Source organism: Ciconia boyciana, chromosome 6, assembly GCF_034638445.1.
Source record: "Ciconia boyciana chromosome 6, ASM3463844v1, whole genome shotgun sequence".
NCBI lineage: Eukaryota > Metazoa > Chordata > Aves > Ciconiiformes > Ciconiidae > Ciconia > Ciconia boyciana.
In genome coordinates, this window is record NC_132939.1 from 64,113,662 (window position 1) to 64,137,333 (window position 23,672).

A 23,672-nucleotide genomic window follows, 5' to 3' on the forward strand; every position below is an offset into this window, starting at 1 on the left:
TTGCCAACCTCTCCCTGCAAGCATTGCAGCTCTTCATATTGAGAGAACCTAAAACCACACGTGAGCTCATGCTATTTGAGGCATTTTCCTTGGAAATTTTTGTGTTTGTTGCACAAACGTTTCTTCTAGAAGAAGTTGGGAGTAAGCCTGCCCTTGGATAATAATGATCACAATACAGTAGCTGTAAAATGGATAATAACAGTAACCAACTAGAACTGGCCAGGGGGATGATAATTCAGCTTCGCAACAACTTCCGAGGTTTTATAATTTGTTTTCATTTTACAATGGAATGAAAACAAAACCTTCAGATATTATGTTTTCAATTTAGGTCTTTCTTGCTGCCCTGTCAGAAATAACCAGAAGGCCCTGGACCTCAAGAATTTGTCCTTCCAAGTATTTAAAAAATGCTTCTACTTTCATGAATCAGCATTTTCTCCTGGTGGGATAGTTCATCAAAAATGCTCTGGCCAGAACTTTTGCTAACCCCAAAAGTTCAAAATCATGAGTCATATCCCCAAAACATAGTTGTTACAAATCACTTTTATGATTTATGGATTGTTTGTTTCTGGACTGTCTTCTCTTAAACATACCTTTCCCCTCCATCCTCTAAGGATGTACATTTCTTTCCCACCCTCCTGAACTTCTTCTCTCCTGTTTTCTTGCACTTTTTTTGTTTCTCATGCAGCTCCTTGGCTCTTTTGACCTTCCCTAGCTTATGCACAAGAAGCAACGCTGAGATAATGTTTTTATGGTATGCTGTGGCAGGAGTTTGCCAGGAAAGAGGTTGCTGCTGGATGGTCTCTGCAATGGATAGTGGTCATTGCAGGGTGGTCCCACTACCGTTCTGCAAAGCCCTGTCTGGCTGCTCGTTGGTTTTCACTCATCTTGGATGGCATTTTCCATCGGGCAGAGCTGACATCTGTCAGAAGGCAAGAACATCTGCTCTCATGCCCTGGCCAGCTGCAGCCCTCGCCAACTCGGCAGCACTTGAGGAAATCAGAAGAGACACACGGTAATAATTATCACTCAGTGCTTGTGGGGCAGCTGCTATGTGTGCAATGTCTGTGGTTTGGTTTTGGACCCAGCTGGCTCAGAGGTGGCTCTGCAGGACCCGTATCTAGTTCTGGCCAGCTCCATGTCCCGTGCTGCACCCAGGCACGGTCTGGAAAGATAAACTGTCTTTCTTTTTCACTAACATTTCAGGCGCTAAGACCCTATTCTTTGAGAAAAAAGCAATGGGAAAATAAATACCAAGAAAAGGAAATGCAGCTATTCATTCTGAAAGATGGAGAGAGCTGCAGAAAGGGGATCAAGACCTGGAAGGACTTAATGTGATGGAAGGTACAAGGTGCTCTCTGGTCAGGTAGCCATTGTGTGAATTGCCTCATGCACCTCACCATGACATGCTGCAAATGCACTCGGCCAAGGACAAGGTTCCCTTGTGTCCTCAGGAGTTTTCACCCTGTTGGGCATAGTCTCAAAATACTGTTTTTCTTGCAAAATTGTCGCAAGACTTGGTTTTTTTAATCTTTCACATTCATGCATTTAAATAGAGGACAGGGGGAGAGAAACCCAGTTGGGAGCACCATATGGAGACAACACAAGTTATTGCTATTCCACCATTTTCTTGGCATAGATTTCCTCTGTCAAACATTAATTCAGATTGGGGAACTCATTCCGCATACACACTCCTGTTGCTTCTTCCTTCCTTGGAAGCATCAGGAGGGACTTATGGTATTGCTACAAGCAGCTCTTTACAGGAAAAGAAACAAATTGGGCAATATGCTTCAAATAATGGAAGAATGAATTATTTCACCATTTTAGCAGTTTCCCAGGAGGGAGAGTAGAGAGAGAAAATGCACTTAACACTGTAAAATATTAAAATAACAAGAACCACAGCAACCTCACCCCTCTGGACTTGAACCAAACTGAATGGTTTAGGTAAATTCCCAGCAGATCTCCAAGTGGCACACTCCATCAGAGAATATTACTATGCATGGCAGGAGAAATTCTCCATATTAATGATATCATGAACTGGCTCAGCTAATTTGGAGTTCTTCTGTAAGGCCTGGTTTCTGGCTGATTAGCTGAATATTTTTTGGAATATGAACTCCTCTTTTAATGTTGAGTTTGATCCTGTTTTCATGGACGGTATTCCTGGAAAATTACTTTCTTAAAGCTGTATTTCACATATATTTTTTAATGAGAGATGTTACTCCCTTGTATTCCTGGAACAGGCTTAAAATATTCCGAGCAGTAACTAGAAGGCAATGAGATGAAGGGAATTGTACTTGATTTTTGAGATTTACTGGTTACATACACAGAACAAAGCAGAGCAACACTGTGAAGGTAAAGGGTCTTTCTAAGAGCTTAAATAAGAGCACACAAATGCCCTCCTAGATTTTGCTCATTCTTTTGCTGAAAATTTTAGTGGCAAGTTTTCAGAGAACAAAAATGGGATTAAACTAGAAAGGAATTACAAGCAATTCTATAGTATCTTTTGTGTTTTGATACAGCTGAAAAGGTTTGTATGTAGTTATAACTAACCAAAAATAAAGACGCAATTACAAAATACCTCTCTAGAGGTATCTTGTAATCTATATGTAGATAGACCCTGAGCCCTCAGTGAAGTTTGTGTGCCCATATGGAGCCATTTGGGAAGCAGGATCATACAACGCAACCTGGCAATAGCAACGTTGTCGTCCAAGCTTGAACGGACAACACGAGTCCTGGGCATTACTTCCATAAGCCATTGCTTGATATATATAGCATAAAACAGATGGTCTGAGGAGGCATTTTCTGTGTGAGTTTGTTCCAGAACTGAGATTCCCTGGTGGAAATGCCTCACCTCTTAAATGAAAAATCAGGTCTCTGCATTTCTGCTGCTCATGGACAGGGTCTCAAGCAACTGGGCCCCCAAAATTAGAAAAAAATGTTCACTCTAGGCATAGTTATTGGAGGAAAATAGTGGTTAGGTAAGCTAACCAGTTCTGAAACGGAGCTGGGGAGATTGCTCAGAAACCGAGTGTCCAAGATGGGGAGGGTCTGGTCTTTGAGGACAGAGCTGCTCACAGCAGCTGGATGGCTGCCCGCTCTGGAGCTGGAGCATGAGACAGTTTGTGAACTTAAAACACATTTTCCAACCTTATGGGATTTTCCTTATGGTCTGTTCTCAGCAAAGCAGCATTATTATTGTAAATAGATGCTCTTTTTGTCCCATCTCCCAGGGGATAAAAAATAATGTTATATTTGAACACGTATGTTTTCCCACTCATTGCTGAAGCTGTTCTTTTCCTTAAAGTCTGCAGAAAGCTGAGCATTAGCAGATACTGTTAATATCATTACTTCAAAGTTATAGCTGGATGTCTGTGCCAGAGAGTCTTTAATAAGAGACGTGGCCTCCGTCCCCTCAGAATTGCAGGGGTTGGAAAGTAGTTTTAGTGAGTCATCTCAGGCATCCTCCTGCACTGTGGCAGGCCCTTTCTGTCCAGCCCTTCTGCACAGTCGTCTTTAACTCTTTCAGATGCCTAAGTGCTGGTTCCTGTGCTCATCACTGGGACTGCTATTTCCATGATACACTTGCATACTGTCCTGAATGAGGATCCTGGTACAGTGCTGCGCTGCTCTTCCCCTCCTGCTCCCAAGCCGTCACCCTCCTGACTGTGCCTCCTGTGCCACTGTGCTTGGGAATATTTTTACAGCTGTCCACCTCCCTCCTTTGGGAGGTTTTTTTTTCTTTTTTTCCCAGTGCTTCTCCTGTCTGTGAATGGTTTTTCCAGCCTTCTCTTCCCCTGAGGCTGATTGGCGCATTTCATATTTATGGATTCATTGCTGTGCCAGGGCAGAAAGGCAACCCTGGGGCAACCCCACTGCTGGATTTGCTGGTGCACTGGACCCATACTAAGTCTGGGGAACTGTGCTAGCTGAAATACCAAGCTCTCATGGTCTTTCATGCCTTCCCCTTCCCTGGGATCCCAAAAACACCACTTGGACTATGGGGACTAGCTGGGGACACCACTTCCCAGCAAGTGCCACAGGGTGCAGATGGCACTGTGTCCCCCAGGACCCTTCCGAGCCATCTTGCCTACCCTCATATGATGACTTTCCATGTCCACAGTGATATCTGTTTAAGAAGAGGGGTTTGGTCTTGGTCATAAATCTATGAATATGTATGCCACAGAGCAAATACTAAGGAAAAGCCATCACTGCATAATGAGATCTGCATCCGTTTCAGCCAAAGGTGGTAGCAACCACATGGTTGTATTGTGTCTTTGGGTCCTCCCTCATGCTATGCTCACCTGGCTGTGTCCTCACTAATGAGACAGGATGAAGGGTGCTTGGGATTGCAGTGAGGTGTCATGATTCATTCTCAGATCTGGGAGGGCTTTCCTGTCCACCTGGGTACCTGATGGGAAAGTCATTGGCTGATGAATGGCACTTGACCATTTTAGCACATGTAGAAGTTGCACGTAAGGTCTAGTCTCTGCATTCAGCCAAGGCTGCTGGTAGCACGGCTTGTCTTGGGTGAGAGATTTCTGAGTTTGAATGTGAATAATGCTTGGCAATAAATAGGGTAAATTCACTTTTTTTTTTTTAGCTTTTAATTATTAAACATTATTTTAAAACCCATTTCCCCTGACGTTATTTGGGGAAAAAAGATAGATGAATACCAGCTCATAAATCCAGTCTAGAATTCATTCATCAGTGCCTCTTGGGATAAAACTTGGGGTGACAATTCATAAAGCTTTCATTCTTCCGTAACTTACTCCCTGACTTAGCTGGAAGACCCATAGCTTGGGATACAAGAACAATATATCTGACAGGAGACTGGTGAGTGATCACTCTTAAAAGCAGACTAGAAATACAATAACTTGGATTTTTTTCATTGCAAAGATAAATAATAATTTGACAGGAGATGTCATTACTGTTTAATGACTTCGTCTGAACAGAACAATTGAAGGAAATATGTTTGCTCTTCCTCATCTCTTGCCATTTCCATGATGTCATTAGGTCTGGCCATAACAACTGGAAAGTTAGAACATAGGAAAGGTACTGCCTGCAGGGCAAAATGTACACAGTGATGCATACTGGCAATGATAGGTGTCACTAGAACAGACAGCAAGGTATCAAGGTTTATCAAGAGAACAGAAAATGAGAAGGAGGTTTTAGTAGAGGTATGTTGCATTGACTTAACCAGTAACTGAGCCATCATAACGATGACTTAGTAAAAACACTGCCACATCCTGCAGAAACGAAGAAGTTTGTACATGTCTAGGAATTTTGGTTGCTTAGACCTCTTTGCTAAGTTTTTGTTTTTCTTTCCTACATGTGAAGCATCTGCTGTTGAAAAGCATCTGCCTGGCTGTCAACATGCGCCTGGTCTGGCACCACCTGTAAGTGGTTTTGCCCCCTGGTGCGGATGGCTGGCCACATGTACTGAGTCAATTATTGATTTTAAGATAGTGGATGTGATTATTAGTTCAAGCTGTAGAGATTGTCCTTCAAGGGCCAGAGGCCACAGTTTCAGTTTTGGTTTCCTCAGCTGACATCACCTCCTACAATGTTACACTGATTAGAAGGGGAGGGAAAGACTGAGACTGACTGTCGTGGAGCAGTGGAGAAGAAAAGGGTCATTTTCTCATCGCTTCCACTGTTAACCCTTTTCATGCTCCAGACATGCTCCATGTCTTTTTGCAGCAGTGCATTGCTGCATAAGCAAAATTTCAAAATCTGTTTGCCCATCCATATATCAGAAGAATCATTCCAAAAAGTCCCTTTCCACAGTACTGAGTACAAGAGTGATGGATTGGGCCAAACTCACAGCCCAGGGAGTCAAGTCTTCATCTCTGATGTAGCAGTGAGCAGATTTAAGATAATTTGCCATTCATCAGACCAAATTTAGGTCTTATCCCAGCCTCTAATGAAAGGTGGTGTCAGCTCACATTTTATTATCTCTTGCAGAAGTCTTTTTCATTAGCTTATGATAGCACTCAATCTCCCCGATATCTGGTCCAACCTCCCTTTTTGCAAATCTTGTTAAAATTTTGTCCTCAGTAACTTCTGTACAGTGGTAAGTTCCTTGGAGTAACCACATACCATGCGAAGAAATATTTCTTTTTAAGACATTTGACTTTCTCATCTTTCCAACCCATTCCCTTAGGACTGTGGTTGACCTTAAAAAAGCCCCATCATTCTACATCCAAATGACCAATACGCATTCAAACGGTCTAACTCCTTGCTTAGTATACTTTGCGTTTCTTATTGCCCTTCAAACACCACATAGCTAATACAAAATAGTAGACAGAGGGGCTTAGGTGGAATTTAGGGTGAAGAAGTCTGGATAAAGTAACATGGCTGCTTCATCTACTCCTGGCACTATCCTTCCTGATGTGTGTTGTAGTTTGCTTATTCTCTACATCTAGTTTTTAGACTGTAAATGTTATTCATGGTGCAGTGTTGTCTCCTGCTGTGCTTGACGCACAAAGACATCCATTGACTGCTGATACTGGATGAAGAAATCAGTTCTCTGCGTCGGGCTGCAGCAGCTTCTGGGCTGCCAGTTGAGTCCTGAGTGATCAGGAGGTGGGTATGGGAGGGGTTGGTGCAGAGCTCTTTTGTGTCTCTTTGTAGCTTAAAGCTTTTGTCAGTGTAAAATCAAACCAGGAATGGCAACAGTACAAAGAGAAGCTGTATAACAGAGCCAGAGGCAAAGGTAGGAAGCAGCTCAGGTGCTGCAGGTTCCACCCCAGCCACAGCTGCATTTCAGCAGTGCCAGGGGACAATGGGGACTTTGTCACCACAGCACTCAGAGCATGGCTGCAGAAACGATCTGCCCTGAGTAAATAGGATCACAAAGCATGCACACACCTCTGTCTCCATGGGCTTCAAGTGGATTGTGCACCCACAAGACAATACCGGGATGTGTGTGAGGAAGAGAGATATGAGCGATAGTCATCTCAAGTCTTCACATACTGTAAAACACCTTCAGAAGGAAAAGGTCTTAAGACGCTTGGGGGTGTATACGGTGCTCGTTTCATCTGAATGTGGAATAACCATGGCGATTCAGGAAAAAAGCACCTCTTCAGTATAAAGACTGTCTAGGCTTCCCGGATGTGAAAAAGCCTGAGGATCACTAGATCTCCTCTGGCTTATGTGACACAGGACATCATAGAATTAAACTTTTTGTGGGGAGCCTAAGAATTAGTGGTTCTGTAAAATTTATCTTCAAAAAAGCCAGCCATGCAAACTTTTGAATTGCACTGGTGGGTTTCTGTTGTGTCATACCTTGAATGTTTTATTGAGATCCCTGGGTTATTCTGGGTAATACCAGGAAGATTGGCAGAGAAGTCCTTTTAGCTCCTGAGAAGCAAAATGAACATATCTATTCTGTGGCTGCTAGTTTAAAGAGCCAGATCTTAAAAGAGTCAATGCTTTCTTGTCTCAAGGATAAAGTTCAAATATGTACGATCAAAACTGGATGAACATTAAAAGGAAAAAAAAAAACGATTGCAAACATCCATGCAAATAAACATCACAGCTCTCTTTCAGTGCTATTTATAGCTTGCTCAGTTTAATGACCCCAAACATTGCATGAAGGGTTTCTCTAATGTGCTACCAAGACTGTTTATAGGAGACAACTGTCTCAAGAATGTGGTAGTGTGAAGACTCCCACGGCAGCACCCATGCAGAAATTGCAAATCTCCTTGGGCAGTCTCTTCCTGTCTAATGAAGTTTCAATAGGGGAAAAAAGTGATGGTACGGGGTTTAAGTCATTGCTTACACACCATGGCAAACAGACATGGGTTGAAACCAGTGTGCATTAGAAATCAATTAAAAATAACTAGCACATCAGAAGTGTGGACGGATGTGCTCTTGTGCCTGTAGCTGGAGAAATTTGGGATGTTATGGCTCCCATCTGATTTCTGCCACGTCTTGGCTGGTGGTTCCTCCCCCATGGGGAGAGGCTGCAAGGCAAAGCTGCTCGGTGCATGGCCTGTTGACAGTGTCAGGGTGGTCCCAGTCTCCCTTGGGTGCTCCTGCCTGCCCCAGGACTGAGAGGGGCCAGCCATGGGCAGCTCCATGATCAGTGATAGCCCACTTCCAACCACTCTCTTTCATGGGAGGACACAAGGAACAGGGATTTGAATCAGCGCTGTGGCATACGGGCAGGATATAATAGGTTTATGGGTTTGCACAGGTACAAGCTGACTGCTCTGGACAACAGCAGTAGTACTGCTCCTGTGCTAATAAAAATGCCAGAGCAGAAGACTCTCCCTTCCCTCATGGCTTGCCTGGCCAGCAAGGTTGGGATCACTGCTCTGCGAGGCCAGTGAGCGCTCCAACCCACTTCAGTGCAAAGTCAGACAGATTAGATGATTGAATCATCACTAAAGAACAAAAAACCGTGTCTCCTAAGAGTAATTAATGGCTGTCATCTTCTATATTGCTTTTAATTTACAGAGCTTCAGTCATGGTTGAACTATTTTGTATGCTATTCATTAGCTGATCACATGCCACTGCTAATTTTTTTCAAATGGATTCACTATTTATAAATGTTCACCAGTTTGTGCTGACACATGAGGGGAGGGAGGGAGGGACATATTTATGCCATCTACTTTTTGTCTTTAGTGCAGATGCTTTGCAGTTCTCCTTTGGAGGGATTGACCTCTCTCATTTACCAAAGATGCAACTTTGGCTCCTAAAGCTATATGTATGACATTCATCTATGTGCTATGCCTGAACTAGACAGTTTAAGACTCACCACCCTCTTCTCCTCAGACTTCAACCATCTAATGAGTCCATTCACCTTTGTCTGCACAGTGGGCCAACTTAGTTGCATGGCATTTGTACTGTTCCTCAGTCACTGAGATTTTTTACATTAAAAAAATGCACTTTTAGAATAGAATAGAATAGAATAGAATAGAATAGAATAGAATAGAATAGAATAGAATAGGATAGTTCCAGTTGGAAGGGACCTACAGCGATCATCTAGTCCAACTACCCTGACAACTTCAGGGCTGACCAAAAGTTAAAGCATGTTGTTAAGGGCATTTCTCCAATACCTCTTAAACACTGACAGGCATGGGGCATCAACCACCTCTCTAGGAAGCCTGAATATAAATTTTAGGCTGAATAACTTTCATGCTAAAAATTGCTGGTTTTTTAGGGTTCATGAACATCAAATGGGATGCTTGGTGGCTGCCTAAGTAACAAATAACACACATCTCCCTTCTGTATTTCACAGAGCAAGCCAGTTAATTTTGGTACTATTAAACCAACTCTGCTAGTAGTTGAATTGAATTTTTTTGTTGGTACAACCTCAGCCCTAATTAAACATTTATAACCTCACATAGCTAGACACAATACAAGTCACCCTGGCTGAGAGACCTTTGCTCACGGAAAATCAGCATTTGATGTTCAAAAGACGGAATGGAACCAGCATGTTAAAGCATCTAGTCACTATCCAAACAGTCCCTATTGTTACAGTTATTGCCAGTAATATCCTGTTTGTCACTGGGATACCACTTTGGTTCTCCTGCCCTAGAAATAGCCATTTACCTGGTGGCTAAACCCTTTCAGTGTGGGACTTGGAATTTCCCCAAAGGTAAGGAAACCTACTCAGGGCTCTGGCCTCCAGCAAAACCTCTTCAAAATGCCTTGAGAAATAAGCAGACTCATAAACTTCCACACACCCAACAAAAGAACCCAGTTTTGTATCCAAATAACAAATTTGCCTTCCCCATCTGTCTGGCATTGCTGCTGACCCTACTTTACATCCATCACATCCCAACCCTGGCAACAGGCCCTGAACAAATCCATTTTTGTGGACTGTGGGTGAAATCTGTGGCAGAATATTACTAGTGTGGAGCTAATAACTGGTTTGGACTTTTGTACAGTGCAGCTGCACACATGGTGAAACACCAACAGCCTTTCGTCCCAGGCATCACTGTGTCTGAGTTGTAAATGCTGTGTGAGTTATCTGCAGGAAGCCTGTTCCTTCCCTGGGTGAAATCCATGTATTGCCTTTGATTTTCCTAGAGGCAGAGGTTGGGCCCAAATTTTATAAAGTGGTTTCAAACCCTTGCATGTGAAAGGCACTGAATAAGTACCGTACAGATCTAATAGGGAGCTCAGACCTCTGAAAAGGCTTCCTCTGGGCTACCCTTGTCAGCACGTTCACCTGTTTCACCCGTGCCTTTCAAACCTGCCCCAGGTATGCAGCTAAAAAGATGCAATGCAGCAGGGCAAGTAAACGTAGCTGGTGCCGCGGGGCCGTGAACAGTTAACGCCTTGGCCACGGCAGCGGTGCATCTGGAGCTTTTCCCAATGCTGGGCTGGATAGCATCACTGTCTCCCCTGAGTCGCCGGAGTCGCGGCAGTGAGAAACTGCTCTGAGATCACCACTGGAATCCTCGATTTTTAATGCTTCCCCCTGCCCCTTTTCCATTAGAAAGAAGGAAATTGGTGAACGCCCTGGGACTCACAACCAGGTTGTGACCCGGTGAGGCAAGAGGAAGCGCTTGCTGACACACCACTGCTGGTAATAACGCCTGGGTGAAAAACCTTCAATGGAAAGTGCAGCTTTGCAAAAATCTGCAGCAATTAATTGCTTTTGAGCATTTCCAGCACAGAAGAACTGAATCAAATGGTTTCAGCTTGTTTGGGAAAGTTGAAACCATTAGTTTTGGAAGGGGCAGACAAACCAGTTCCCTGGGGTAAATTCAAATGTGATTTTCCAGAGCCTCAACCACCTTGCAGGATCTGCCCATGTGTGAAGCCTCCCTGGGTGCTGTGGTGCCTGTGGTATCACCGTGCCCATGGTACCGCCGTGCCCATGGTACTGCCGTGCCACCTCTCCTCTTGACCAGGGGCTGCCGTGCAGACAGATGTGGAAAGGGCTGTTGCAACAGAATATCCTAAAGGCTGTAAGCTCAGGGGTAAGGTTGCCCTAAGTGAGCTCTTTTCTTTCTCAATACCCACAGTATTTTAAATAGGTTATGTTATACTTTATGCCATGTAATATTTGTATGTTTTATGAGTGGGTTTTTTTCCAGCACTCTGCTCCAGAAGTAATTTCCACTGCTCAATTCTGTGTGTAGTTTTGTAGTGAAATTGGTTTAATAAATGATGAGATTTCTCAAAAACCTGAAATTCCATTTTTGATCGATGTTAGTTTTGACCACTGCTGCTGGACAGTGTATGTCTCAGAATAGCATGCTAATATACAGAGCTATTTTTTCCCTTATCTTTCTGAACTTTCTCATTGAAAACATTCTTAGTTTATATTTATGTGCTATAATAGTTAAGAAGGCAAATAAGAATAGCTAGAGATATTTTAGAGGTCTAAATCTTCAAGCCCTGAAAATGTAGCTTGATTTAAAAGTGCATGCATACTGCTTTTACCTGGCACCCTAAGGAAATAAGGATTACGTAGCGACACTTTTCATCTTCCCATTCTTCTCTCAGCCCTCCTCTCCCTCAGTAACTTTTGAGGCCACTGGCAATTTCTACCACTTCTGACAGAGAGGAAATGAAATCAAAGCAAGTCCCTGCGAGTCACCTGCGGCGGGATAGGGAAGAGACACTCAGAATTGTGCCCCTGCTGAGTGCCAGCCTGGCTGGCGTCAGTGCCGATGTGTGTGCACGTGTGCCCCCACGCTCGCACCAAAACCACCCAGCCGGCAGGACGATGCATACATGGTCTGGTACAGGCTATCGTATGAGTTTTTCCATACGCAGAGTTATTCGCAGGGCATGGGAGAGACTGAAGGGCAGTGGGTGCTGGGACTGGCGTATTGCTGGCTGTAAGGACAAGCTGTAAGGGACAAGCAGATATCAGCTTATCATGGGAAAGTGGGTGCTGTTGCAATATAAGACATAAATTCATGCAGCCTGGCTTCCTTAGGGTTTTTGGCTCATGGAAGTACTTATTTGCACCATGCAATATTCTTATAACTTGTCTGGGTAAAGGTTTTTTTCTAAAAAGATCATTTAATCTATCTATCTGGTGGGAAGGGCAGAGGAAAGAGAGTGTTGCTTGCATTAGAAGTGACGCTGCCCACTCTTGTGGAGGAAAAGGTCTTCACATTTCCATGGATCAGATTCTGCAATTACACAGCTTGCTTGTTGGCCAGTTCATCTGCTAAACCTGACACGAAGCCAGAACGAAAACAGAGATTTTCCCATTACAGAATACCAAATCTATGATAAGCCACGCCATGAAAATTCAGTTTTTAAGGAGGTGGGGAGAGAATGAGGGAAACTCCAACTGCTGTTGCAAGATAAGCAATGAGTTTTGCAGTGCTTCTAGAATCTGTTTTTCAGGGATCTCATAAACAACAACCATAAGCCAAGGGAGCAGTGAGAGAATAAAAACAGCAGAATTTGGGATAGGAAAATTTAAGCAGAAGTTTGAGCAACAATTTTAGCCTATCACACCATCTGCATGATAACTTTGGACACAGCTGGGTAAAGTAAGTAACTGCTATGGAAAGAGGCCTGTGAATATTGCACTTAATCTGTGGGTCTGTTTTGCACAGCAATGTAGTGAACATCATCAATGATCTTGACTATGTTCGTATTTTTTTCTTATACTACAAATTCCCTCACTATAAAGTACTCCAATCACCACTTCTGCTTTCCCTACCATCAGGTTATAGTATTCAAATGTATTTATAAAGCGAGTAACAAATGTCTGAAAGGACAGTTATATTCTGGCAGCACTGAAAGAGACTATGCTGGTTTTCTCAAAGATTACTCCTTAAATAGGATATAAATATTGTAATTTATGCTTCATTTGCCATGAGGCACAAGATCACCAATAGCACATATTTTTATGTATGTGTATATATATATATATAGTCTTCATCATAACTGCAGCCTGTGAAGTTCAGAACTTCAGAATTTCAAAAACAAAGCAAGAATACAAATCGATGGAGGCTGAATTATATTTATCGTCCCAAAAATCCAGTGGATTTAATTGCATCCCTAACGCTGCTTATTTGCCAAAACCAAAATAAAAATCAGAAGCAAACAAGTAAGTTCTCTGAATAATTCCTCCATTGCCCCAATTATATGAGCTGCCATCTAAGCTGTCTGGCTACCATCCAGGCCCAAATCACACTGCCGGACAAGAAGTAACCCATGCATCCCCTCTGAACTGTCCTCTCCTCTCCTTGATATTCCCTTACCTCCCTCCTGGCCCTCCTGCAGCTCTCAATTAAATTTCTCTTAAAGCACTTTCTTACCTGCATAGTGGTCAAACACAGTGGGGACATACTCCTCCGGGAAGGCATCATTGGCATAACTCATCAGCAAACAGGTTTTCCCAACTGCACCGTCCCCAACCACCACGCATTTTAACATCTTCTTCGTGTTATTGCTGCTCCCATCAGTGCAGTTGTCATCTTCTTCCTTGCAGTTCATTCTTGCTGCTGCTGCCGCCGCCGCTGCTCTTGCTGCTCCCAGGACTTCCAAGTGCACATGAAGGAAAAATGAAGTGCGATTGTATTGACTTTTCCTGAGTTGGGGGGGGGGGGGGGAGGGGGCAGCAAAATCTCAAACTCAGGAAATCATACTAATGTTTCCAGGCTGTCACAGCCGCTTCTAACAATTACCAGATCAGTCAAAAGAATCATCGAGGTGAATAAATTAAATATACAGAGAGGAATATAATAAAAAAGCGATCTGTCCTTTCTTGTTTGTCCGAGTCAGGAAATCCTCATCCTGCCCCAGAGTTCTCAGTATTTATTGCGACTTAAAAAATATCAGCAGCCTGCGGCTTTGATTCGCGTCTCCCTTCCTCCAGCTTGGCTGCAGGAATCAGGGATTCCTGTTAAATCCACTCCATTTTCCATTTCATTTCTAACATGGAGGAGAGCCTGGAGGTTTTTAATGGAGTTTTTCCTTTCTTTCTCCAGCTTGCTGTGTGTCAGGAAATCATGGGTTTCCTGCTGAATTCCATATTAGGATCAGTGGGCTTGTGAAGGGCTGCAAACAATGGGAGCTCTGTGTGTATTTGTACTTTGGAGGAACTCTGCCAGGACATGGAGAAAGAAAAACACTAGAGGTCTCTCTGCAGACCAAAGTTTTTAGGCTTCCTGCTCCATCCCGCGCTCGAGCTGCTCTCCGGGCTGCCGGCACTGAGACCGGCAAGGAGGATATCGGAGAGGCCGTGAAAGACGCGGGTGTTGGACCGACATGGGCAGGCAGAGTACCGGGAGGCTGGGAGCCGTGCCGGTGTCTCGGGGTTGTCTGTTGTTCCTAGGTGCGATCTCCTCTGATCTCGGGACAGGTATTTTCTTACGTTTGGGAGGGGAAGGTGGGAGGTAGAAAGGCAGACAGGAGGTATAGTGGGTAGGTAGGGTTTAATGTCAACTTTCTCAGTGTCTATAGTCCTTTCAAGAACTTTGTTAGAAATAATAGTAAATAATTGATTTTTCAATTCAGGCACTCAGAAAGTCTCTCTTGCATTTCCCCTCATCCACCCAAAAAAGAAAAAGTGGGATTTTTCTGCCCCCCCCAGTGTAAATATGTAAACACAGACAGAGATAGAGAGAAAAAAGAGGAATTAAGAGTCACAGGAATTAAAAAATTTAAAAAAATAAAACCACCGCATAGCAGTCTGTGGAAAACCAGCTTTGAACTGTATGATTCCTGCCCTCTCATCTGTTTTGGTTTGGAGTTCCACGTGCCTCTTAAGTTTTCTCTCAGTTTAACTATATAACAGTCTATATGCACATGAAGGGCCAAACGCCCTGCTCCTTCAACAGGAAAGATTTTGCAATTTCCAGCAGAAATGAGCCAGACATTAACATAAACCCCAGTACAGCAGGCCAGCACATCCTGCTGGCTGCACTTCCCTTCCATGAGACTCCGAGGCTTTGAAAGGGGGAAACAGCCGGGGAAGCACACCGGTGCTAAACGCTTCCCCCGCCTTGCTCATGCCTGGCTAGAAAGAAATGCCCAAAAGCACACACAGGCTTGGAGCGACGCACACCTGGAAGTGTAAAGACCAACACAACCTTAAAAAGGAACTGTCTTAGCCCCAAACTGCATGAGTAAAGACAAACTCAACCTCACTAATGAACCTCCTTAGCCCCAGACTGCATATCCTTCAATGCTGGCAGTGAAGGGGCTCAGCAGCCCCATTCACAGTCTCCCCTGCAGAGGCTAAGCCCCATGTCTGTCAGAGCTCTTCAGTGATTTAACTGTATGCTGGCTCAGCTCTCAACACCTTCCCCAAGAGTTGTAAATGGATAAAATCTGTGAACAAGATTTTTCTGCTTACCTGGAGAGCCCCAGGGCTCCGTTTGCCATCTCTTATCAGGAGTCTTGGCCATTCAGTGATTTGTGCACCATGCCCCATGTTCTTCGTCTTCTTCATGTCCTCCCCCCTGTTGCCAACAGGGATCTTAGTAGGCAGTGTTAGGCCCAGCATCACAGCTGCTGTCACAGGGCATCACTAAAGGGTTTCCCCAGTTAGGAGTTCAGGTGGCATCCTCTTAGCTTCAAAACTGTAGCCCAAGGCTGAGGTTTATCCAACAAAACTTGTGAGCTCTGGGTACCTAAACCACCATTCTCCAAGCATTTGCTCTGCTGATCATTTCCACTATCAGCAGCACAGTTGGGTCATCCTGGGGGGCATCGAGTAAGTGTTACAGGGTTTTGTTCTTTAAGCTTCTTTCTTGTTGCAATTGGGGCAAACTCCAAGCTTGTGCCTCTGTTGTTTATTACATAGCTGGGTAGGTGCACTGATACCCCCTGTGCCTTTGCTTACCAACATAGTGAACTTGTTGCTAAATATATAAGTGCATGGTGTTGCAAGGTAACAACGGAGCCTGAGGAAGCAAAAAATTCCAATAATTCATGGTTCAGTTCCCCACTGCATCTATCAGACAAAAGCAACAGCTATCTCACTTCTCATTTTACACAGGCATAATCTATCTGCAAGCTTTTTCAACATCAGACATACGATAGCTAAGGCAAGCTTTAATGCTAGTTAGGCCAGATTTAGGCCTACAACAAAATCCCCATGGCTCATTCCTCCATGCTCAGCAGGGCTGTGTTGCTTTGACCATAAAGCTGGGCAAGTCTCAGCAGGACTGTGTCCACCTCAGTCTTTTTTTGCAAGAAGTTAAAAAATGAAATTCCCTTGCTGTTTCTCTAGAGGCTTTAAGATACTTTAGTCTCCTCTCCACCTTTTTTTAAAGGGTGTTCTAAAATCGCTTAAAGGGGTTAGTTTTTGTGATACTCACGCTATCAAGGGGCTGAACCGGAGGGTCCTTGGAGACCCTTCCAATTCTAAGCACTGATGTATGGGAAGCTTTGTGGGGAACCAGTTTTAGTTAAGATGCATCAGTAAAAGGACTTACATCCCTTAGCATGCACAATGGCAGTGCAGCTACACTGTTAGAGCCTATCTAAAGGCTTGCCTGGAAGAGGCTGACAGGATCAGTTTATCTTGAAGGTGAGGAAGGCTGACATCTTGCCTGTACAACTCAAATTCAGTGCTACATTTTTGCTTTACCTAAATAGATGATATGTACAGCTTCAGAGGAGTTATGATGAAGTTATAAAATAAGATTTATATCTGGACTAAAAACATGTTTTCTTTAATCTCATTACTTTAACTCGATTTGGCATCATTCAGATCAGCTGGACCGAAACATCTTAAGAGCTGCTTTAATTACAACGAAGTATAATCACATTGTTTTACACTTTTCTCCCAGGAGACTGAGACATTAACCCCTCTGCTACTCTGGGGTTGTACCTTTTACTTGCAAAGTTGGCCCTGAATCTTCTGTGTGAATTAACAGCCAGTCCTGTCGCGTAGCAGTCTAGCAAAGTTTGAGACAATCCTGTTACATTTTACAAAAGATTTCTCGACCTGCAAATTGCAAGTGGCAATGCTTTAGGTTGAGCTGACCCTTCTGCAGTTGCTGTGCAAGTTTCAGCTCCCCTAAGACTGCTTCTGCACAACAGAACTGCCTACAAGCCCCAGCGTGGAAATCACCGGGTTATTGGTAATGATTAGCAAAGCTCAGAAGGTCTGGAGATTTAATCTGGATCCAGGGCTTTTTTGCTCTTTCACTAATCAGGTTAGAAATGGTCAGATTTGCTCACAAGATCTCAGTCTTTCCCATCTCACAAATCCAGTAAGAGCAGGCTGCTTCCAAGCCACGAAGTTTGGAAGATGTGGCTGAAGTAACAAAGTGAACCCAACTAGTCTGAATGCTTGGAAAACTTGTTTAAATGTATGTGGTTCTCCGGTATCCAACCCAGTTTGTTTCATACCTGTTTTACAAGCTTCTAGCCAAGACCACCGTGGCAAGAAGGGAGGCTAAAAGGGACCATAATAGATACAGGCAGGTGCTAGTAGCACTGTGGAGTGAAGATGTCACCTGAGGCACTTTCTAGCAAAGTTTCTCAAGCAAAGAGCTCTGCTCTAGATGAAGTGCCTCTGACCTTTTGTTAATTAACAAATTAACTGGCAGCAGATCTATTCCTGGGACTACAGAGTGTGTCCAACTCCACACATCTTTGTGGAAGATCAGCTTCATCTTCATCAGCACAGGTCTGACAGGGCAGTCCCTGGAGCTGCTTCCTTGGGGATTAGCAAGTTCAAGGCTGGTGCAAGAAATTTTGGCAAGCTCTGTAGGAGATGAAGGACTTGCAAATTTGTCAATTAGTTCTGGAATGAGCAACATGTTTGCCAATTAACGCTATTCTATATTTCTCTGCAGGCTTGCAAAGGGAAAAAAAGGCTATGAAGCTGTATCACGCTCTCCTTGCTTACTTCATAGAATCATAGAATAGTCTGGGTTGGATGAGACCTTTAAAGGTCACGTAGTCCAACCTCCCCTGCAATGAGCAGGGACATCTTCAACTAGATCAGCTTGCTCAGAGCCCCGTCCAACCTGACCTGGGATGTTTCCAGGGATGGGGCATCTACCACCTCTCTGGGCAACCTGTTCCTCTTCCCCTGGCCAACCCTGCCACTCCCATGTTTCTCCCCAGTGCTTCCTGCAATGCAGTGGTCGTCCTCTGTGCAACCTTATCAGCTTAAAACTTCAAAGTCAGAGGAAGTTTCTCCGTTAACTGTTTTCCTCACGAGACTTGACCGCCTGGATTTGATAGGGCCTTTATCTTTCCTTAGGCCTTGTCCTCCTAAAACCTCTCCTTCATCATCCCTTGGCCTAAACTGAGCAGATCTGTCTCTACATTCTCACCCATAAGAGGCAGCTCCATTGGGTGGGGGATTTTGAAGGTGACTGCGCTACCATGAAACTTTCCTCCCCACCTCTCGCTGCTAGAAACAGCCTTGTCCAGCCTCCCTCCTTCCACCTACCAGCATTGATGTGGGAATGAGGTTTCCGGCATTGCTACTGAACTGTATATTGACTTCAGGCAAATTTTGTCACATTTTTTCGTATCCTTTGTCTAATCTGTTTAGATTGTCAGAGTTTTTTAGGGCAGGGATTGTGTCAATATTGGAATTAGCATAGCAGAACCATATTAAGCCTATCACTGTGCTGTTCAAAACCAGGTTTCCCTGGCCATCAGATTAAGGACCTTTCTTGAACTACGATATGGTAAGTCAGACCCTTGCAGTTAAATTAATTTGGGACTTTAAGAGCCTCCTGGACCCCTCGTCCTAGATAGAGCAGCCTTGGGGTGGCTCCTCTTTGTTCTTGGGTTGCCTGTATGGCTCTCCACATTGTGCTAAGAATAATTGAAATGAGGGCACTTTATCCTTATTCCCTCCATCCTCCTTTCCCCTTCCTTGCTGGTAGCCCCATTCACCAGCCTCCCACCCCAGTGAAGTGGTCATTGAGACCTCAGGTGAATTTGATATATTGAAAAGCAGAAGCAGCAAAGGAAGGAGGAAAAATAACAGTTTAACAGTGACCACAGGAGGGGTGGAAGTGCTCTGTGTGAAGCCTTTTTAGAGGCAGCTTGCTGAAGGGCAGGTGCTGAGGTTCAGCTTTGAGGCTTGTTGAGTGAGAGCAAGCCTCTCTACAGCCATCACACACCATCAGTCACACTGCCACCATCACCACCACCATGGTGGTCCATGCCAGCAGCAGGGGGTTCCCTGTTTCATGCTGCTGTCATGGATATAATTAGTGTCATTGGGTTTCCCTTTGGAAAGATGAGCTTATAAAACAAATGACTTCTGGGAGATGAGGTCAAGCAAAGGACAATTCATGTCCTGTCCATCAGAGTACCCTCTTGCTTCCCAGGGACAGCTGCTATATAATGAGAATTGCACATGGTGTATTTGTGTGTTCGTGAATGGGGAGGGCTGTTTTCAACTAGGAGAGATGGTGATCAGCTTGTTACCTTACAGTTCATTCTGCATCACTGACTGTAGATAGTAATGTTACTTACCCATCCATACAGCTGGTGGTACTTGTCCAGGGTTTGTATTTCCAGCTGTTCTGTTCATAGGTATTTGTATTTGGACTTGGAGCATGAGTTTTCCTTGGAGGTGTGAAAGTTGCCTATGGATGGTAGAATATGTGCACTGGCACAGAGTCTGGTGCATCCTTCCATTTGCATCAGGGTTCTCTCGTTTCCTTCCAGAAAATTGCTGGCTGTTGCCTCTGCCTTCTCTCCTTTCTGGTTTTGTTCTTGCATGGCTGTCTTATTATAATATTTTTTCTCCTTTCTCTTCTCTTCTCTTCTCTTCTCTTCTCTTCTCTTCTCTTCTCTTCTCTTCTCTTCTCTTCTCTTCTCTTCTCTTCTCTTCTCTTCTCTTCTCTTCTCTTTTCTCTCCTCTCCTCTCCTCTCCTCTCCTCTCCTCTCCTCTCCTCTCCTCTCCTCTCCTCTCCTCTTTTATCTTCTTCCCTCTCCCTCTCCCTAGAGTAGAGCTGATGTCTGACAAAAGCCGTTTACCCCTTTCCCTATGACAGTGGAGAGGAGTGGACTTAGGTAAGCGTTCAGCCTGGGATTAGCATAGTGGGAAAAATATCACTTCAGGCAATTTCTTCCTCCCTACCTATGGTGTTTTCCATAGAGGATTTTTTTCTAAATTACATTTATTTTAGGACGAGCAATACAGCAGGAGGTTAAACAAGGGGGAACCTCATCTATGCCTCTTCTGCATCTTGAAATCGCATTTGCCTCTGCAGATAGTGGACTGCTGGGAAGGTAAAAGGGCTGCAATCAGGAAATCAAGCTGCACTGAGGGCACCAAAATTGTGACCAATTAGTACCATGCGTGCATCCACTCAGTGAAGTCATTAAAGGGACAAATCTGTTTTGTTCACCTCTGAGTAATGCTTGGGACATAATCTGCAATTTCTGTAAAAGCAGAGAAACTTCCCTGAATTAGATGTGACCAAATGTAATGTCTCCAACGGGGGAAAAAGTTCATGTCTAAAAACATGCTGGTTGGAATCTGTAGGTTTTCAGCTTCCCCCTTTTCAGGCCAAATTGCCAAGCTGGCTTTATCGTTGAAATGAACACACGGCTGATTCATAAAACATTCATGCAGAGTTTTTACTCTCTTGGAAAGAAGGGAGTGGGCTGCTTCCAGGGAGGGAATGTGCTTTTGTGCTTCATGTGACCTCTCTGCCTCCGCTCAAAAATAAGCAGAAAGTTGGCACTGCCTCCACATTCCAGGAGCAGGCAGGCGGGAGGAGTCCAAGGTGGAAAGCAAAGGGATGTCAAGGTTGTGATGGGTGGTTTTTCTGCAGTGCTCCTTGCTGAGCCTATTCTCAGTGAAGCCTTGTGGCAAAGGCACTGCAGTGAGGCCTGGGAGCACCCTGTTTCCAAACCTGCTGCTCAGACTTGCACAAGCAGAGGAGATCATTTAAGCCATGCCCTTATCTCATATGTAAAACAGGATTTTTTTCTGTCTATTTATACTGCTAACCTTCAGAGCAGGGACGAGCTCCTGCATCGTTTGAAGGATGTGGGTCCGTGGCAGAGCTGAACCAACTTATTTGCTGATTGTCACCAAGGAACTGTTTGGTCTCACCTCATAGTGAGCTTGTTAAAGGAGAAAATGTGTAGGAAACTCTTCTACTCTTTTTTTAATCTTCATGTTGGTTTTCTTCTGTCTGAACTCCCCCAGCTCACTATAGGGGCAGCTTGGCTTTCCACCAGTGACAGAGTTATGGGAGGAGTGCTGGCAGCAGCAGGTTACTTTGCTCCTTTTGTAGCAATTGGAGGTTTTATTTGCATCGCCAAATCCTCCTCTTGCTTTAAAGGTGTCTGGGTGTGGTGGTAAAACGTGAGGAATGTGGGCACCCTGCCTAGGCTGCTGAAATGTGTGCCCAAAATTGCATGAGGCCTAAGGTTAGAGCATTAGGTCAATGCCTTAGGACCAAGTGCCTGAACATGCAATGGAAGGGGGCGGGAAAGGTGGAAAAATAGTCAAAGCCTTAATTTGCAGTGTCTGCTGGCTACTCGCAAGTAACTTTTGCAGCCACAGCAAATGCAAGGGACTTCTTGCAGCTCACCATGGGAGAAAGAGGGGTCAGAGCATGTGTGTATGGGCTGATAACTCAGCTCAGTGGCTGGTAGTCTTTCTACTCTAATGAACTGCATGCCAAGATTTTCTTGTGGTCAAAAGCCATCAGACACATATCGAGTACCTTGGTCTGTCAGAGAGAGGTAGATGAGAGCTCCATGGAGTGGCTGCAGTGATTTCTCCGGAGTTCCCTGCGAAGGGGACAACCAGGTGCCACCACCTTCAGCAGATCCCGGTGGCTCAGTCCCTCTCCACCGTGGATGCTCATGTTACTGACCCAACTGCGCTAGCACAGCCCTGCATCCCTCCTCAGTTCTTGTAAAGGGTTTACAAATTGCACCTAGCTCCACGGCCACAGGGCGCTCTGAGCTTGTGCTGTGGAAATGTGTTCCTGTGCTCTCTGAAGCATATAGCTCACTGCTTTCCAAGAGATCTACGCAGGCTTTGTAGTGCTCAGCAGAGCTTTTGCTGCAGGTGACACAGCTGTTAATGTACCTGTGCTAATGTATTTGCGCTGTGTGTGGCATAAGCTGCAGTCACAGCTTTGCAGACATGCCACGGTAGGCATTCCTGGCTCTCTCAGGCTGATTTAGAAACTCTTTCACCCATCTGTGCCTCCTCTTTCTCATTGCTGTCTGGCTCATTCCTCCTCTGAGAGGGCTCTGACATGTGTCAGGAGGAAGCTCTGCTTATTTAGCAGTGGCTATTTGTGAAATTTAGGTATAGTGTATCATTGGGGAATTGGGACTGTTAAATACTGCAGTATGGTGCTGTGCTCTGCACTCTGCTGCATCAAGTGATGCAGCCCCATGAAGCTTTTAAGGGTCAGGGCTCCCTTTACCTGCTCCCCCTTCTTCCACAGTGGCACATTCATGTAAAATGAGCGTGGCTGCACATTTGCCACTGTCTCAGAGCTGTCTGGGTTTGCTTCCAGTGTCTGCCATTAAATGGCAGGACTCCCTGTGGGTTGTTTTCCTTAGTTCAGAAGCACTTGAGACCATGCTGTCTTCATGAAAGTGTATTTTGCAATGATGATATCTCAAGAGATTTAACCGGCAAAGTTGACTCCTAAGAATTTCCAATTTTGTTTGACTTCATTGGAGTCAAAGGTCCTGTAATGCATCAGAGAGGTTGTGGAGTGTCCATCCTTGGAGGTGTTCAAAAGTTGTCTAGACATAGTCCTGGACAACTGGCTCTAGGGGGCCCTGCTTGAGCAGGGGGGTTGGACCAGATGACCTCCAGATGTCCCTGCCAACCTCAGCTACGCTGTGATTCTGGGGTCAGATGCACCATGCAGCTTGACCTCTTCCTCTGTCTCAATGTACAATGCAGTGCCATGCATATGTATTTTTTTATGCCTCTTCCCACATGCACCTCTGAGGGCCAGCAGTGCAGCATATTTCAAGGATTCGTACAGAACCCTCTAGTCACAATGAAAATCATGACTTTTCTATCATTAGGATCTCACAAATATCATTGTTTCTGTCAAAACAAATATGATATAGACTACAACTACGATAAATAATATTGGGATCAGTTCCCAGTGAACTGATAGACTGAGCTTGACTCCAACATAATTTCTTTGCTGTCTTCATGACATATTTGGTAATAGTCAGGTTTTGTTTGTTATAGCAAATGTCGAGGAGGTTTATCAGGGGGATCCGCTCTCTTTCTTGTCTCTCTGATTTGCACCCTGCAGGCATCAGACCTGATTATTTGGCTTGTGTTGGGATGAACTCTACTTTTGGATATGCAGAGAAGCACGTAATTTCTCCTCCTTGCCTGTGGAAGTGGCTTTTGGGCAGAGGCCTCCGTGCCCTTTCTCCAGAGGGGATCAGTACAGTATGGGAATGAACAGACGTCTTGAAACAAGTGGGTTTATTTAACTTATGAAGCAAAACATTAGAGGATCTAACTTGAATACAGCCAGCAGCTGATAAGCATCTGTAATTTAAACTTCAGACTTCTTTGATGGACTTTGCTCATCAGTGACAGGAGCAGAACAGCCCCCATTTACGTGCTTTAACTAATGCAGGCGATCTGGAGACACGGTCCGCTCTCGGTAGGCATCACCCACTAGGACTTTTTCTTGGAAAAGCTTTTCCCAAAGCCCTGGGCCCGCTGTGCTCATCTGAGCCCTGTGACCATATGTTGCACTGGCTTTTGTCAGGGGACCCAGCTGTGAAGCCTT

General features: G+C 44.5%; 1 protein-coding gene across 2 annotated transcripts in view; it reads right to left on the reverse strand.

Annotated features, from left to right (window-relative positions):
- RHOJ (ras homolog family member J) overlaps nucleotides 1-14,002 on the reverse strand; it is a 63,946-nt gene extending 49,944 nt beyond the window's left edge. Inside the window, exons 1-2 of one of the 2 annotated variants that reach the window (XM_072863828.1) lie at nucleotides 13,617-14,002; nucleotides 13,248-13,469 (exon numbers count right to left, since the gene is read on the reverse strand). In XM_072863828.1, coding sequence (XP_072719929.1) covers nucleotides 13,248-13,425 — 178 coding nt within the window. In that variant the 5' untranslated portion in view covers nucleotides 13,426-13,469; nucleotides 13,617-14,002. Of the gene's footprint in view, nucleotides 1-13,247 lie in introns of both variants that reach the window. The other variant, XM_072863827.1, reaches the window with a different exon arrangement.
- Between the last annotated feature and the right edge of the window lie 9,670 nt (nucleotides 14,003-23,672).